This window comes from Zosterops lateralis, assembly GCF_965231275.1.
Source record: "Zosterops lateralis genome assembly, chromosome: 6".
NCBI lineage: Eukaryota > Metazoa > Chordata > Aves > Passeriformes > Zosteropidae > Zosterops > Zosterops lateralis.
This window is the reverse complement of record NC_139761.1, coordinates 57,560,550-57,578,290: the sequence shown is the minus strand read 5'-3', so window position 1 is coordinate 57,578,290 and position 17,741 is coordinate 57,560,550. Positions and strand designations below refer to the sequence as shown.

Sequence of the window (17,741 nt, the reverse complement as noted above, 5' to 3'; positions counted from 1 at the left end):
ACCAAAGCCTCTGAGCCAAGTGGGATCCCATGCACCGACTCCCTTCCTGCACACTGGTCTTACAAAACATCTTTTGAAGAAGTGGTGAAAACAAAAACAACTCACCACCACCACAAAAATAATAATAAAAAAAAAAAATAAATAAAAAAATAATAATAAAAAAAAAAAATAAAAAAAAAAAAAAAATAAAAAAAAAAGCCAACAACAACAGAAAAACCTCCAACCAACAATGCAAAACACCAGTGATAAATGCCCATTCCCACTCACTTCCACCCTTCTAAAAGTACTCCTCAGTCTACACAAGTCACAAACAGATGCAAAAATCCCCAAAGGATGAAAACACTGATTATGGGGATCTTCTCCAAAAAGAATCATTTCACTGCCAAGCAGAGAAATGCTTCAGGTGCTTGTCCCTCCCTGCCTACCAAGGACAAAATGTAGATGTTTGCAGATACCACCAATCTTTTATTTTGAGCTACAGAGATAAATTCACATAAATTTCTCTTCATATGCTAAGAAAATTGAAGACCTCCCAACATGTTCCCTTGGCAGGAAAAGGCACAGAGCCATGGACATCCCCCAGAGCACTTTGGGAGCCCAATTCAGCCACAAGCACTAAGGCTCCAGACACTACACCATGCTGCAGAGACCCATGTGCCTGCACTGCTTCCACCCAGGCTAAATGAGGTTCAACAAGCTGGGGGTACAAAAATGTTAAGCTGGCACTCTGTAGCTCTCCGGGGCCCCTGCACTGCAACAGTGGGGACCAGGATCACCTGTCCTACCTGCCAGCAATCCAAAAAGAGGGCTCAAAACACCTCACCCTTCTCTGAAAAACTAAGCTAGCAGAGAGGGCATGATGCATTCTCATAAGCACATCTCTGCTTCTGAGTGTTCTCACCAGCAGGAAAAGACACTGTGAATGTTTTTGCCTTGCTAGCTCCACTCAGAGTCAGTAATGAACAGTAGGAAATCATGTTCAACAGCACAGCTTTCTAAATTATGATTATTCATTGTAAATCACTTTTTACATGTCGCTTCAAACAGTGTTTCTCAAGGATAAGATCCGTCTGCAGCGAAATGCTTGGTGATTTTAATATGCAAGCCTCCTACGGAGATGATGTCTCATTTTAATTATTGTTTCGGTTTAATGGGTTTTCATTAAATTAGAGGATGGAGCAATTACCAGGGTGAACAGCTAATGTCACAAAGGTAAGTTCCCATGACTATACAGCAAAAGCAGTTCCGCTAGAGAAGGTGGAAAAACAGTGTTATTCAATGTAAACTATGCTTTTGCATCATGCAAAACTACCCCTGGCTATGTACGCACTCATTTATTGCTGTCATTTTGATATACGTGTTTGTAAACCAGTTTACAAATAGGTTTCTCCTAACAAAATTCATCTACTAGCCTTTAAAATTATGTATACATATAAATAAAAATCCTTCTGGGCAGCCGTTGCAAACTCAGCCCTGAAACTCCAGATGCCAGGGGCAGGGGAATTTTGAGTCACTGAAGAAATCAAACAGAGAGCACTTATCAAATCACAGTTTCTCCTCAACCACTAATTTAGCTGATGTAGTGGCTTAGTATCAGACTCTTGACTCCCTGAAAATTGTCTTGACTTGAGCACCAGCTAGAGTGACCACACTCATGCTAATTAAGTAGACGTCAGAGAGCCTTAAGTCCTTTGTTTGCTTTATCAGCATTTCAAAGTGAACCCTGGCAGTGGAGCACTCTGGAACAGACAGAGCAGCAGATCCTGCCCAGGAGCTGGAGATGAACACGAGCCAAGAGTGAAGGCAGACACCTGTGCTGAGAAAATTCATAGGGGTCTGCTACCTCCAGGGCTTTTTCCTTGTCTTTTTCACTCATGTTGGGCAGAAGGACTGAGGAAAGCACTGGAGTCACCTCTCCAGCAGCAGCAGGAGAAGCAGCAGCCTGGTTACACTCAAAGCCTGACATTGTCATCAAAGTGATGCTTTGGGAAGGCTGACCTGGAACAGAGACTAAACAGAACTAGAGAATAAAGTAGGGATTTATTGAAAGGCCTTTAGGGTACACCTTGGGCAGGACAGGGCCTGACCAGCGCTACACCCAGGGTGGGCTAAGAATGGTCACAAGATGGACCCAAAACGGTCACAAGGTCTTACATTTTTATAAGTTTTGGTCTGTTTGCATATTGGGGTTTAATTGTCCAATCCCAGCTCCAGGCTGTGAGGTCCCATCCTTCTCGTTCCTCCGTCCAGCCCACCCTTGTTTGTGCCTTTGGGCCTGAAAGTTGTCCTTGGTGTTCAGCAGGAAAAGGATTTGTTTTGTGTCCCTGCTCTGTGCAGAGCTGAGTGACACTGACTGTGAGCTCAGAACTGCACCCCTGGGCAGCACAGAGTCTGAAATACATGAATACTCAAACTTAAGGCATCAAAACCAACCGGCTGCTGCTGTGGACCAGAATCAGACACCTGCAGTCAGCCAAGAGCCTTTGGAGCAGTTTCCTGCTGCCAACAACAGCCACCACCTTGCTGAGGCTGCACATCATCACCTGTTACTCACAGCAGCTACTTGAACTTATTTCAAGTATTTTAAGCGGCTGCTGAGCTCGTCTCCTCAAGTGGGCTCAGTTTCTTCCTCAAGGGATTCATGCTGAAATCAAGACTGTTTACAAATGGCTGATCCCTTAAATTAAACGCTGCGTTGAAATGCTCCAGAAGTTCACTATCACTGGAAGCACATAATCTGCTCTTAAATCATGTGAGTTAATCAAATTACATGTGTTGTTAGTTAATTAGTTCAGGAGTCGCTGATTGTATCGTCCCCTCCACTGTTTACCTACATTAGATAAGGTTATCGTGTTGCTGTGCCTGCAAAGGTTGCTCTTTGCCAGTTTGGAAAATAACAACATTTTTACAGAAAGAACACGGAGTTACACCAGCAGCACCATGAACAGAGCCAGTGGCAACACTAGGAAAATGCAGCAGTTGCCAAGAACCACTCCCAGTGTGCTATATCCATTTTGCAGGAGGAATACTGGCCACTCCTGAGATCTATTTCAAGAATATATTAAATACTAATGTCACACAGAAATAATGAGCCGCTCAAAAATGTGGCTTTATGCAAAAGCAAGCTAAACTATTTTTTCCTCTCCTTCTACAAAGTATTTTCAAGTATGCTTGAAGTCACACCAAAATATTAGAGATTGCTCTTAAAAAATGATAATATATACCAGAACTTGAGAAAACACGTTCTGCACTTGTTTAAAGGAAACTTAAGGTGGTAGCAGAAGATGAGGAGCCCCTAGAACCAAAAATCAGACATAGAAGACAAGTTTTGCAAATAACTACTAACTGTAGGTTTGGTCTTATTTCTTCCCACTGTAACTCTAAGTTTTGTAATTCAGAAATAAAAAGGTGAATAGAACAGAAAAACTGATCCATTCATATTTTTGAATGTAACATAATATTTACATTAATTATTTACACATAATATAACATACATGTAATGCATGTAATTATTCTGATTTCTCATTTAGCACTCTTCCTCCTTCCAGGTAATAATAAATACTGCTCATAATTTATGGCAACAATGCTAAAAAAAAAAAAAAAAAAAAAAAAAAAAATATTTCTGAAGTGCTTTATGATCCCTAAGTTTACCACAAATTTAACAGATACCATCAACAAATAACACATTTAAAAAATAAAAAAAATTAAGATCCAGATTCCACCAGAGCAGGAGAGAAACTGAATGCCTAAATTACTCTGACTTTGTTGAAAATCCCAGCCTAACTTCAGTGATGCCATACAAAAATTGGAATTTGCCTCCCTGGTGAAAACCTGCATTCTGAAATGTGTAAACCAAAACACTGCTTGAAAAAGTTCATTCAAAGGGAAGTTTCAGCTAAGCAGAAATCAGACTGGGTTTCTTCACTGTGGAGAGAGGTTACTGTGCCTGATGCAGCAACAGACCTGGGTACACCTACACACAGGTTTTCATTTCCAGTCGTTTTATCACATGAATAGTCCAACTAAAGACAATGAAATTATCCTTGAAGTTCAAAGCAAGCATATGCTGAAGTGCTCTCTGGGTTCAAACTCTCAAAGACTTGACAGTCTGAATAGTCTTTTAATTACTTTTAAAGCATAGGTCAGGTATTGCTGAAATGTTATGATTTCAGGGGGTGTTTTTTTGTACTCTATATATGATTCATACAAGCATTAAACAACACATGTTTCATTGACTAATTCTCCCTTTTGTTTTCTTTCCCTGAGGAAAAAAAATCACTTCCATGTTACTGCTAAAGCAAATTAAATCCCGGGTGTCTGTTTTATTTATTAACTGCATGATAATAGCATGAGGTATAATACATTTGTCAGAGCCCTTCTCTGCTGAAGTATAATTTCTGCTGTCAGCCTCTTTATGTTTATATTCAATATTCCAGATGTCTTTGTTCCTTGGAACATACATGGGCACCCATTTATATTTTCTCCCAAAGTAAGTAGAAGTGTTATTGGTGAAGTGTTTCACAACACCCACCACAAAGAACCATAAATAACTAACACACTTAGTCATTCTCCATGAGCTTTACATGATTTGAGAGATTTAATAATTCCTTTTAAAAAGTCACAATAATAACTGTTTTATCTTTTTTACACCATAATTATGATTTGGACCATTGCTTTTCTTATTTCACCCAAGCATACCACAACTCATGAATAAAATATGACAACTTTGATAGCATCCATTGCTGTGGGTTCATCCGTAACAAGAAACGTGATTGGGGTACTAAGAGCTCTCTTTTTTTCTCCACAAGCCTTTGTTTCTGAAAATAAGCTTTTATTTAAATAGAACTGCCTCCTGTCATGCCTCCCTCTTCTGCATTTCTTGCCTTTAGCAGTAACAGCAACAATAATGTTTATTTTTTCTTTAATCATTACGTTTTGAAGCGATTAGGATGGCACAAGGCAAGGTGGGCAGAATATCCCCTCCAAAAGCTGGCACTCACAAGACATAAAAAAAACATTAAAAGCAATGCCAATATCAGGGAACAAAAAAACTAAAGCAGAGAACATGACTTCAATATGTGACAAATGCTATCATAAAAGTGAAACTCTCTTTTTTTCTGGCTCCATAATTAGTTACACTGAAGGAAACCTAAATTTCTTCCACCATTTCCCAAACAAGATTGCTGTCACTGATACTGCAGGGTCCTCCTACCACAGCTTGTCAGTAAATTCCCTGAAAAAGAAGGCTTGGGATAAGTGCAATACATGAAGTTTCCAAATCATCAGCATTTACTAAATTATTCTACAAATATCATGTTTCAAGGCTGTGCTGCTTGGCTTTCCAAACAGCATGATGAGCATCTGTGGAGACCTCCACAGACCACGAAATATCATGACACATCCACACACAAACCCCACTCTCCTCCCACACATCTTGGCTTTGTTATTCTCCCCAGTCCCCAGGAAGAGGCTTTAAAATTTCAGATTTATTAATCACAATGAGCTGAAGTAGAGAAATAGAGGCAGATATGAATGCCATCTGCAGACAGCCTATCTTAGAAGCAACAAGTATTTAAACTCCAAGTTTTATATGTGTTTTGCTCTTAAAAGATCTTTGCTGGGATCCAGTTCACAAAAAGTTTAAAAACATGAAAACAAAGACATAAAAAGGGGGCTACACAATACTGAAATGAGCTTTACAACACAAATTTCTCTCCTTTGGAAGTGCCTGTTCCCACAGATGCCAAATGGAAACTCAGAGCTTCAGAGGGAGGAGTCCCCTGTATGTGCAAGGGAACACAGACCCTAAAACAACCCCTGCAGCTGCAGATCCTAAACTATTTTTCCTATTTACAGCACAGGAGACCCACAGCAAACTCTCCTGTAAGAAATGTTACCACAAAGGAGGGAGGACGGGGGACAGAAAAGCTCTATTGAGAGGCTTTTAGAAAGCAAAACCCATTCTGAGCTACACTGCTTCCTGCTCTAAAATAGTGATTCACATCCCTGCCATCAGAATTACAGGATCAACTAGGCTATTTTAGCAGATATGCAACCTAGAACTAAGGATATCATCCCATGTTGCAGCAGGCATCAGCTGCCAAAACCAATTTTTTGCCCATTCCATTAAAAATAAAAATAAAACCCTAATGCCCTCTGTATCTTTGATTAGGCCACAAAAGGCAATCAATGCTACAGCACCATAAAACCAGCACATTGAATACTTCATGCCATCTATGTGGTGAAAATGCAAAAATAACAGGGAAAAAAAATGTCCCCCATTGTGTGTCATTTATACACCCACACTGCAGGGTTATTCTAGAATTTGGCATAGAAGAAGTAGGCTGAGGTCTCAAGTAGCATCTAATCTTTATTCTTGATAGATAGCTCAAGACAGCAGGATTTTTTCACCACAGGAAATGGTCCATGCCTGGCTCCTTCATGAGGTCTGGTTGTATCTGCCTTTGTGTACTTCTTTAAGGTGCAAAATCTTAAAAAGAAAACAAACTAGTGAAGATAATTTCAAGCAACACCACTTCCTTTCAGGCAAAAGATGTAGCTGCATTTAGAAATAATTTAATCAAGTGGGCCGAATGTAAATGTTTTTCTCATTTATTAACAAGTTTCCATTAAAATTGGTTTAGAATGTAAGATATCACCACCCTTAGGGTCAAAATCAGAATAACAGGCCACTTTGTGTCATTGCCTAGAGTAAGAACCCAGTTCTTGAGCACTGCTTTCCCCATCCTCTGCATTTCAAGCAGTTTGAGCTCAGCAGTGCCCTACTAATGCTCCAGTTCTGCCCTCTTTTAATGCAGCATCCAACCAGCAACTCAGAGGTGCAACAGGAGGTGCAATAGGAGGTGCAGGATTCTTTAGCCAGGACCTGTCACTTTGATCTTCAGCTTTCTGATTGTTTCTAGTTCTATTGGAGCTTTCTCACGATTTAAGCATAAACAAATACTGATGTTTTTGTAAACAACATTCTTTCTAGGGGGAAGGACAAAGTAGATTGTTTTCATTCCTCTCTGTGATGGACTGCTGGTTTGACCACTGGGGTCAGAGGGGTGTTCCTCTCATCTCCCAATCCCTGATCAAATTCCAAATCCTATATAAACCCCAAATCATAATAAACTTCGTTTCTTCTTTCCTCATATCAACCTGACGGTGAGTGTGGTTCTTTTGTGTTGTAAATTGTGCCAAGGACCACTCAGGGACTTGCCCCAAGGCAGCACCACTCGAGTGCCAACTCTGCTTCACCCCAAATTCCCACAGCTCTGACAAGCAGGTGGGCCCATCTGACAAGAATATCCTTACTCCACTTTCATGCTTGTTTACTAAACAAGGAGCTAATCACAGTATGATGAGTACCCATTTGCCAAAAATCTGTCAATGAAAACGTTGACTGTCATTGTATTCATATTTTGATGAAAATACAAGCCACTCAAACTGTTATTCTTACTTTTACCTGAGTGACTTTCACTGTAAGGACCTGGATGCTCACATGGTGTGGAACACTGTTACTAGTAGCACCAGCAACTAATTTCTGCATCCCTGTCTCAGCCCATTAAAGAGCAAAGAACTTTATTTTCTGCTTATCTTTGTGACAGGACTTTGTCAACAGGTTGCCAGAAGCATTCAAGGCTTTTAGCACACTACAGAAGCACTTATCCCATTCTCCCCTCTGTACTTACCATGGTGGCAAATGAAGATAGACAAGTAGCACAATTATTGTCTCCCAGGAAAGCAAAAAATAACTGTCAAGGACAGATGCAATGTGTGCTCAGAACTCTCTCCTAATCACTACAGACGTGATGGGAAATCCAAAAAAAATGTCAAGTCACAGAAGGCAGCATGACAGCACTCAGGACAGGGGGGAAAAAAAGCAAAAATAGAAATTGGTCACTGTTGTCTAATGGGACTAGGTTTCTATTTTAGTCTACACTTACTTGGAAGCAGGGGCAGGGGTGCTTTAAACAAAAAAATATTGAATGAGAAACTATGAAATTATTTACAAGCTACACTTCCGTATCAATATGCTGGAAAAATTTTACACTTAGGTAAGTTTCTGCATAGAATTCAAACATTAAACAAGAAACTGCCAAGACAGGGTGGGTATATAAGAGTACTTTAAAAACTACCTCTGGGAACTGACAAAGTTAATAGTAGTTTATGTATCTTTAAAGGCTCAAAGCATTGTTTAATAATTATGTCTCAGGTGATCTTTAATTTCCTCCACTGAAGATGATTCATCTCACTCAACCCCTCCTAGCTCATTGTATTCAATTCCAGATTATTTCTCTGTTCTGAAAATGGTTTTTGCAAATGAAAAAAACCCACACTTGGACTAACCATTTAACTGAAAGAAAAAAATTGCATTGCATATACAAAACACATTAAAAGATTAGCTATATTAAAATATATAAATATAATTTATAAGGTAGGCAGATGTTTGAATTAAAGTATCACAGGAAATCCTTGCTCAACTCTCTCGAGATGAATATCCCAAAACCTTTCTTAATAATAAGATCACACAGTGATCATGGATCACAGTTAGTGCACAAAGTAAAGAACAAAAAGTAGAAACTATTTAACAAACAAGGAACCTAAGTTTTGCTTTATTTTTATTATTCAAGGCTCACCTTGAACAGTAAATCCACCATATTCAAATCCTTCTCTGAAAGCAGAAAACACCATGACCAAGCTAATTATTCCAGCACAGTATTTGAGCCTCCTACAAATATTAATGAATTCTCCACACCACTGTTGTTTGAGGAAAGGGCATTAGCACCTCAATTTTACAGGTGAGCAACACAGCACAAGTAAGGTTCTAATTCACTGACACAAACTCCCACATATCCAAGCTGCACCCTCCAAACACCCTTGTCAAATACAAGCACAGATCATGGGTATGGCAGAATTCTCAGGAGGGATCCCTCAGTGGAAAGCCAAGAGAAAGAGCCAAAGTTAAGCACCAAGGAATGCCACCACACCATGGGGGCAAGAAGCTGGCCCACACCTCAGGTGTCGAGGTGGTTTTACTGGCACACACAAAGGCTTTTTATCTATCTGATGGCAGTTGCCTCATTGTTAGAAATGCATATTATAAAGTTGGCTTTTGGCAAATATTAGAATGAATACTATATGCATAATTGTACTGCACTCTGTGTTTTGTTAATGGAGTTGGGAAAAGTGAGGAGTGTATTTTCTGATTGTGATATAATGTAAATGATAAGAGGACTGGATTTTTTCTTTGTAACAGCTGAAGTGACCAGGCCAAAAAGGATGGGGACAGGGTCTGTCACCTTATGGCCCTGCATGGAGGCTGCTGGATTTCTGGTATTTAATCAAAATAAAAGCAACCAAAAACCTCAAGAAGAAAATTTATGAGACCCATGTTACCAGACGGAGTGAAACCACCCACAAATAAATCTACCAGATAAGATGATGGAAAGAATACAGCAATCCTTAAATATTGAGGTCTGAAAGAGTGAAAAGTGTGCTGCTGGCTGACTTTATGCCAGGCACCTTTGGCCAAGAAACTTTTGCTTTTGGTCTCTTAATTGTCTATTTTTATTTTTATAAATTTTTAAAAGAGAGTGGAACTCGTTTTTCACAATCATGAACTCCCAGCACAGGCATCTCACCAGCAACATGGGGTAAAACCCCAAATTTACCCATCCCTGGTGGGCAACCTACCAATCCTCTGGTAGGAACCAGAGCAGGCCGACAACAGCACGACACATTGCTGGCAAAATACCTCACTCTGACCTTTAAAAAAAATAAAATAAAAGCTCACAAGTTCGAGGAGCTTGCAGGGTTTCCACAAAGATAAAGCTCTGTGGTGAGCTGCAGGACATCACTGTGAGGGGACATGCTGCTGGTTCTGCCCAGCCCCACAGGACCCTCAGGCAAAGTGTATTTTAAAAGGGAAAAAAAAAAAATCTCATCCAGCTGGAGGGGAGCAGGCACAAGTCCAAGGGATGGTGGGAAATACCTGGTGAAAAAAAAAATAAAAATAAAAAACAGACATTCCTTTCCAGCAGTGCAAGAGTCATCTGCTACTTTGCCAACTGTCCCAAAGCACATGAATGAGGGGGCTGCCAGCAGCCTGAGATGTGCCCCAAACCCCCAGCATTCCCACAAGATGGGATATTCAGATACACCATCATGGAAAAGGTCCTAGAGCTGCTCTCTCCCCTGACAGCTGAAGGCAGAACTGAGATTTCCAGCCACCATGTTGTGCCTTCCTAATTTTTCCGCTGCTGCAAGATTTCTGCTCTGTAGAAACAAGAGTGCTGAAAGTTAATATTTGCTATAAACGCGGCAGGAGGGATCCCACAAAAAGCAATGACTCTTGTCTCATTGCCTCATGTAAAGAGGGACTGACGCCTGAGTTCCAAAATTAAAGTTTATCTCTCCTACTCACTGCAGACCTCCCACCACTTGCCCCAGGAAAAGTAATGACATGTTTCCTCCCTGAGCTGTTAGCTGCTCCCTCTCACCCAGTCCCTGGCTATTTCCTGAGCCCTGCAGCTCACACACCTCACACATGATGCTGGCATAACAAGTTTTACACTTCAGGTGGATGAAAACCTCAGCCACAGCACCCAGGCCACTGAGACTGAGAAGTTCAGCAGAGATGGACAAAGGCAGCAGCCTTCCCTTGGCCTTGGGATTCGGTGAGCACAGCTCAGTGCTGAGCTGCTGCCCCAAACACATTGCCATGTAGGAATAGGGTAAAAATCCAGCCTGTCACTTCTTCTAAGGGCAGCTAAAAGCAATTTGTAAGGTCCCGTATGAAGCTGTTTTGAGAATGAGAAGTTTCTTTAACACAACAATCTACTCTGAGGGTGAAAAATATGTTTACCTGTAATAACAAGAGATCTCTCCCATTAGAATCAGTAAAGGAAATACATAAACAATCTGAGAATAGAGAGATTTCATGGACAAGTAAAATACCTTTCACTAACCAATAGAATAATTAACAAGAAAGATACTAACCAATTAGAAGTTGCCCTCGAGGTTTGCAAAAACTGTATAAAAGACAGCATGGGGCCATGATAAAGAGAAAACTTCTGAGCCTTCTGAACTTTTATGGTGCCACTCTGTGTGTGGGGACCGTCCCAACAACATTGCCAGGGCACAAGAAGCGTGTCCTGAAGACTGTCCTACCTGAAGCATTCCTGATAAAAAGGGTATGTGTGCCCACCCTTGATCACAAGATCAATTTAGGCAGTTGTTCTCACCCACCAATCTCAAAACCTGGCAAAGCTGGCCAGCATTCAAACTTCTTTAAGTCCAGCACTGCAAAACCTGACTCCTTGGACTGAGATTCCTGGAGTGGAGTCTGGAAACACTTCTACTGTCTAAGTGAGGAATTAGTCTAAAAAAAAAAAAAAGCCAGGATTCATAAAACACTGAAGGAAAACACCAACAGAGGCTTGCACTTCATCTGGAAGCTCAAGAGTCTTCTGGGAGGCACCTCTACCCGCCTCAGAAGTGCAGCTTTGATCTCTCTCTTGGCCTGAAGCAGGACAGTCCTTTTGTTTCAGGAGCTCGACAAGCTTCGCTCCTTTTCTCACAAAAACATCGCCTTTCTCTGCGCTTTAAGATCCTTGTTATTCTTTCACCTTTCCTGCTGGAGCTACGACTGCACAGAAAAGAACTCAGCAGTCTCTAACACAAAGTGGGAATAAGGAGCACGACTGAATTCTGTGCTGCAGGAGCTCCAGGCCAGGTGTTTCTCTTACAAACCCAGTGGCTCTTTAACACAAGTCAAGAAATGGTCAAGAACAAAGCACTGTTGATCTCCAGACTCTGAAGAGCACTCAGTAGTTTCCTTTGCTGAGTGCTAAACATAGTACACACAGTAAAAAGACCATCCCTAATTTAAAGGCTAAGTTGAAAAATAGTGCCAGATTGCCAGGAAAGGAAACAGCAAAGCCTTAATAAACTTTTGGGGGCTGGGGGAAACTGTTCTGTAAGTAAAGGCTTTGAGTCTCTGTTAGCTCAAAAGGGATCTTGCAGGGAGAATTAAGAAGAAATAGGCATAGCTGACAGGTTGTAAAAGGAATAAAATTTTACCTCCACGGCGAGAACTGAGCATGGAACAAAAGGTAGACTGGTTAAAGTAATCACATAATTCAACAGCTAGACTAAGAATTGCTCTCTCTACACCTAGAAACGAGATGACCAGTTGACATCATCTTGCCTTATTTATCATCAGAGCTTTCCTCTGCCACTGGATCAAGATCAGGATAAGTCAGAGTCAGGATGAACTCAGGGCAAGGAAACAGAGAATAGGACTGAGCCCCATCAAGGGAGCCATAGCTCAGGGCTTCTAAGTGTACTACAATTTACAGTCTAATCCTGTTCTGCTCCTGTACACTTTTCATTAGATACTATTTGTAGATGTCTTACATTCAGTGTTTGTAAGATGTTATTGTAAGGCATTAGGTGGAAAGCTCATATTTTAAATGTATTTCCTTGAGGCAGATTTTCCACCTGCTCCTAGAACTGTTTCCTTGAATTCACTGGCCTCCTGGCTGGAGGTGAGAAGACATCAGGGTCTTGGGTGCCCCATTCCTCAAGAGCACTCATCACAAATCTCCACTCACTCTCCTCTGCTCACTCATCTGCCCACAGAGACATTTTTCCCCTCTTCTGTGTGTAAAAGTTAATAAAAGACAAATAATTAAGACACCAGAATGTTAGGGAACTTACAAATCAGACTGCAGAATTGCAATATTGAGTTATATGTCTACATTTCATCTAATGCACATTGTCAGCATCTACACTGCTCTTTTTTTTTTTTTTTTTTTTTTACTTTTCTCATCCCCATTTCACAGAGAATGGAACTGAAACATACAAATAATGGACCTGATCAATCAAAAATCAAGCTGAAATACTCTAACAATCGAAGTCCATGCCCAGCAGGACCACCCAGATGACTACACTTAATTATAGGTTTCTATGCTTTTCTGAATTAGGAACAGATTTTCTTGCCCAAAGGCAACCCACATCCCTCAACTGGCACTTTGGTTCCACCACGCTGTCACACAACAGAGCTGAATTTGTTGCTTTGCCTATGAAGCTGTTTCACATAGAAATCTGAGGCTTAGTTGTTAATACCATTATTATTTAAAAATCAGAATACTCCCATCAGCTTTACTGGGATGGTCTCAGACTGAAATCACAAACTCTTCCAAGAAAAGTCTGTCTGCATTTTCCCCAGCATAAATTAAATCATGACATCACTCCCCAGAAACTCTGTAACAACAGATGTCACTTACTGTAAGAGAGCTGTCACTGATCAAAAATCTAATTAAAAATAATATTTTCCCTTTCTTTTGTGCATATCTTCATATCACCCCCTCTTTTCATTTCCTCTTTTTGCCTCTAAAGGCAACTGAAAGAATGCTCAAAACTTAGAGAGCTTTCTCTTTCCAACAGAAAAATTAGAATATTAGGAGAACATTCCATATTTTCCTGGACTTACCCTGGACTGTTTGGGTTGGGCAAAAATGACCATTTCTCTACCTCCAAGATGTAAACTTGTTGGGACACACAAAAGAATGCTCTCAATTTGAACAGCTCCAGTAGAGCCACTGTAGAAAATGCATTTCACAAGACAGAAAACATTCCACAGGGAGGTTTTATGTGAGCTCAGAGCCCTGATAGACGCTGCCAAAGGTGGCAGACAAAACTGTCACTGCAGAAACCACACGCCAAGGAACACACAAACTCTCTTTTTTCCTACACCAGGGAATCCTCAGAAGTGAAAGTCCAATAGGGAAGAGATCTTCTAATGTGGCCCCACATGCAGCAATCATCCTGCCAGGGGAGACAGGACCTGCTGATGCCTTGGGGAGGCTGACCTGAAACAGAGACCGCACAGAGCCAGAGAACAAAGTAGAGATTTATTGAAAGGCCTTTAGGGTACACCTTGGGCAGGACAGGGCCTGACCAGCGCTACACCCAGGGTGGGCTAAGAATGGTCACAAAATGGACCCAAAACGGTCACAAGGTCTCACATTTTTATAAGTTTTGGTCCATTTGCATATTGAGGTTTAATTGTCCAATTCCAGCTCCAGGTTGTGAGGTCCCATCCTTCTTGTTCCTCCCTCCAGCCCACCCTTGTTTGTGCTTTTGGGCCTGAAAGTTGTCCTTGGTGTTCAGCAGGAAAAGGATTTGTTTTGTGTCCCTGCTCTGTGCAGAGCTGAGTGACACTGACTGTGAGCTCAGAACTGCACCCCTGGGCAGCACAGAGTCTGAAATACATCAAAGCTCACACTTAAGGCCCCAGTGCCCTGCCCAGAGGTTCCAGGACCTCCTGGAGCAGAGGGGCAGCACCAGGCACAGCACACACGACCTGCTCACACCTGGTATAGCCTGACCAGAGCAGAGCTCTGCTCAAAGGTACACCTTCCAGGCTGCAACAGCTGCTCCAGGAGGATACAGGAATTTTGAAACTAAGCACTAACTTCCAGGCTTTTCTCTCCTCATGTTGGACAAGGGTCTGGGGTTTTTTTGTGAATCTCTGTGGGAGAAAATATTACTTCTGTTTTAGACAGAGCAGCTCTGAGTTCTATGCTGGTTTTACTGTATGGCAAGATAAAAATCAAAACTGAGTGTCTTCTGGTTCCAGCCAAAGGACCTGGCCCACAGCCAGACTGTAGCTGTAAAGTAAGTCACCTCTGTTAAAGGGAGAAGTAAAGACAAAGGGAATCCATACAGCTGCCAACACACTGCTGACATTTAGCAAATTACAGAGAGGAACAAGAAGGGGAAAAGACAACAGGGCAGCCTCAGACTTCCATCCCAGCTGACAGCAAAGGCCTTCAGTCTTCTTCTGACCCAAGGGCTGATGAGTTTTACTGAAGAGAGTCATTTTCCTGAGCCACCTTCCAGGAAGTTTTACTTTAGAGGCAATAATCAAAAATAGGGCTATTCCTGTGTGCATTAGCAAAAAGCATTTCTGTCCTGGGAATTAAAAAAAGCTTTATGTACCTAACTTCAGTCTTTGTGTTATTTATTCATTTCATAGAGGGAATGTTTGCTTATTGCTTCCCATGAGCATCTATCTTTCAGCTTATCTGTTTGTGTGAATTTTGTAAGTTCCACCTTTTTTACGCCAGTCCCAGGTTCCCAAACTACAGATGGACTACTCCAAGGAGAAAAGAACAAAATGTCCAAAACATCTTCACCATTAACCTTCCAAAGCTACTTTCAGTACCAATGGTCTCAACCCAAGTCCTGACAAACACATCTCAGACTCCTTCCCTGCAGCTCTGACCACCAGCCTGTGAGAACTCCACAAACAGCTCAGCAGTGTGGTTGCCATCAGCTGCATTAGGAACAGCAACTGGAATTATAAACATATTTAGGCCACTTCAGTCCTTAGAGGAATGGCTGTACTTCAGCATTGCTTGTCCATGTCCACACAAACCTGGAGTCAGAGTATCAAAATAAAAATAATTTATATCTTTAAATGAAAATAATCCACACCGCTCTTCTGGACACTAATTTGGGAACCAGTGAAAATAAAGCTGCTTGCTGTAGCATAAAAGACAAGAAACAAATCCTGAGGTGGCCTCCAGAAGCCTCTCTGCTCTGACTCCTAAATTGGCCTTGGCCAGATAAGGAATGAACTAAGATATAGACCCACTTCTTTTATTATTTATAGTAAAGTCAGCCAGCACTGCAGATCCAGAACTGAAGCTAAATGAGATCATAATCATTTGCCTCTAAAAACAGCTACAGAAGACAGATAAGAAAAAGGGAGACACTAAAAGGCTGATCTCAACACCGAGCAAAAGCACAGTAAAGAAAAAACACAGGAAATCCCCACAATAAAAATGTTTCTGATCAGGCTTTAATTCACATGTTAATCTCAAGTCATATAAGTGTCTCTCTTGACTAATCAGCATATTGTAGCAACCCAGTGTTTCCACCCCATGGGACTTAATTTGGACCTCACTTAAATACATTGCAAAGCTACATCCAGAATTTCACTCAGTACAAATACCTAAAAAAAGCCCAACAACCCATATAAAACCGATTTACAAACTTTATGTTAGAATACTTAATGAAGGGAGTTTAAAAACACCACAAAGTCCCTTATGTGGTCCTTGCTACTCAGCTTGGGCACTTAAAGTGTTCTATGTGGGCATTTTAGCAGTTTTCACAAAGCTGATGAAAGACTTGCTGCTACACGACCAACCATTGTCAGCACATGAGATGCCTTCTCACAGTGACACAACTTAAGCTGTGTCTCTCTGCATGTATATGATCACAGAGGAAAAAAAAGAAAAAAACACAAGTCCATCTGTTGGAACCACTCTGAAATATTGAGTGAGAAAAATATTGGGGAGTATTGAAAGTCTACCCAGAAATACTTCCCTAAATTCTCTTGTAATTATCTGACAGCACACACACACAAAAAAAGAAATCATCTGTATTTCAAGAACTAATTCCAAGAAATAGAAATAAAGGAGAGCCAACAGTTAAGTAAGACCACCACTACAGGAAATCACTTAGGCATCAAAGCTCTTCTGAGCTCATGCAGACAGAAGCCAGATAAGAAAATTGAGGATGTTTCTCTCACCTTGGAATAGAAATGCTTTGCTGGCATTGTGCAGTCCTGACACTTGCGTTACCCCCAGCGTCGTATTCACCAGATCCAGCTCTGTGATGATATCAATTTGTAAGTCAGGATCCATTCCAAATCCTACAGCTGTTGGAGGCAGAGAGAGTTAGATCAATTTTTATTTCAAATCAGGTAATAGAAAGAATAGAGAAGAATATCTAGCACAGACTTTTCTGGTACCTTCCCACTCACACACACGCTGTACACAGTAATTACTTATAAGACAGTAACTGTGCTGCAGGAAAGAAAAGATAGTCTATTCCAAGCCTTTCAATTAAACTGTTTCCTTCCCAGGAATTTTTACTATGCATGTGTTAAAACATTCTAAAACGGGTATGTTTATCCAGTACCTCCATAAGGTTAAAGAGTAGTAAATAAAGAAAAGTACAACCACTTATGCAAAACTGTTTGCAGGGCTCATCTCTTGGCCACACTATTTCCAGGGAGATGGAAGGACTGAAAACTCCTCTTACATTTCCTGTTTAGCTGAGACCAACTGAGGAAGTTGGTCATCCTCAGCTCATCACCTAAATGTAATCCATTTCCCAGCTGGACCAAAGGACCCTGGAGCAGATATGGCAGCAGGGCGAAGAACATCTGGGCTGTGGGAGCACCTACTGGAAAAGCACAAATCCAAACCCGAAATTCATAAAAGGCTCATGCCCAGGAAGAGCCTGGGTATTCTTCAATCTAGTAGGGACCTGATGGGACTGACATAAAACACACAGGCTCTAGAAGTTTGGAAATGCTGTGTTGAAGAGCTCAGGGCACACACAATTCATCAAACATACCTCCTTTTGTTCCAGGGATGGGAAGAGGGCAGCCTGACCTCAGCGTTTCTCTCAACACAGCACTGAGAGTGACACGAGATCCGTGCCTGGGACACAGGTCAAATATCTCGTGTGGAATCCAAACACTCTCCCTAATTAAATTTTTCACTAACATCATTAGTAACAGGAACGAGCTCCAAGAATGAAATCCTGACACAGCTGAAGTCAATGGTAAAAGTCCCATTGACTTCCACAGAGCAAGGACATTACCTGTAAAGCACGTCCAGATTGATTTCCACTAAGTAGACTCCACATTCAGG

At 41.2% G+C, this 17,741-nt stretch overlaps 1 protein-coding gene across 1 annotated transcript in view; it reads right to left on the bottom strand.

The window, feature by feature from the left end:
• Window positions 1-17,248, bottom strand: part of NELL1 (neural EGFL like 1) — a gene marked incomplete at its 5' end in the record, with an annotated part of 282,538 nt that extends 265,290 nt beyond the window's left edge. Inside the window, 2 exons of the mRNA XM_083862654.1 lie at window positions 16,610-16,738; window positions 17,125-17,248. Coding sequence (XP_083718780.1) covers window positions 16,610-16,738; window positions 17,125-17,248 — 253 coding nt within the window. The remainder of the gene's footprint in view (window positions 1-16,609; window positions 16,739-17,124) is intronic.
• Between the last annotated feature and the right edge of the window lie 493 nt (window positions 17,249-17,741).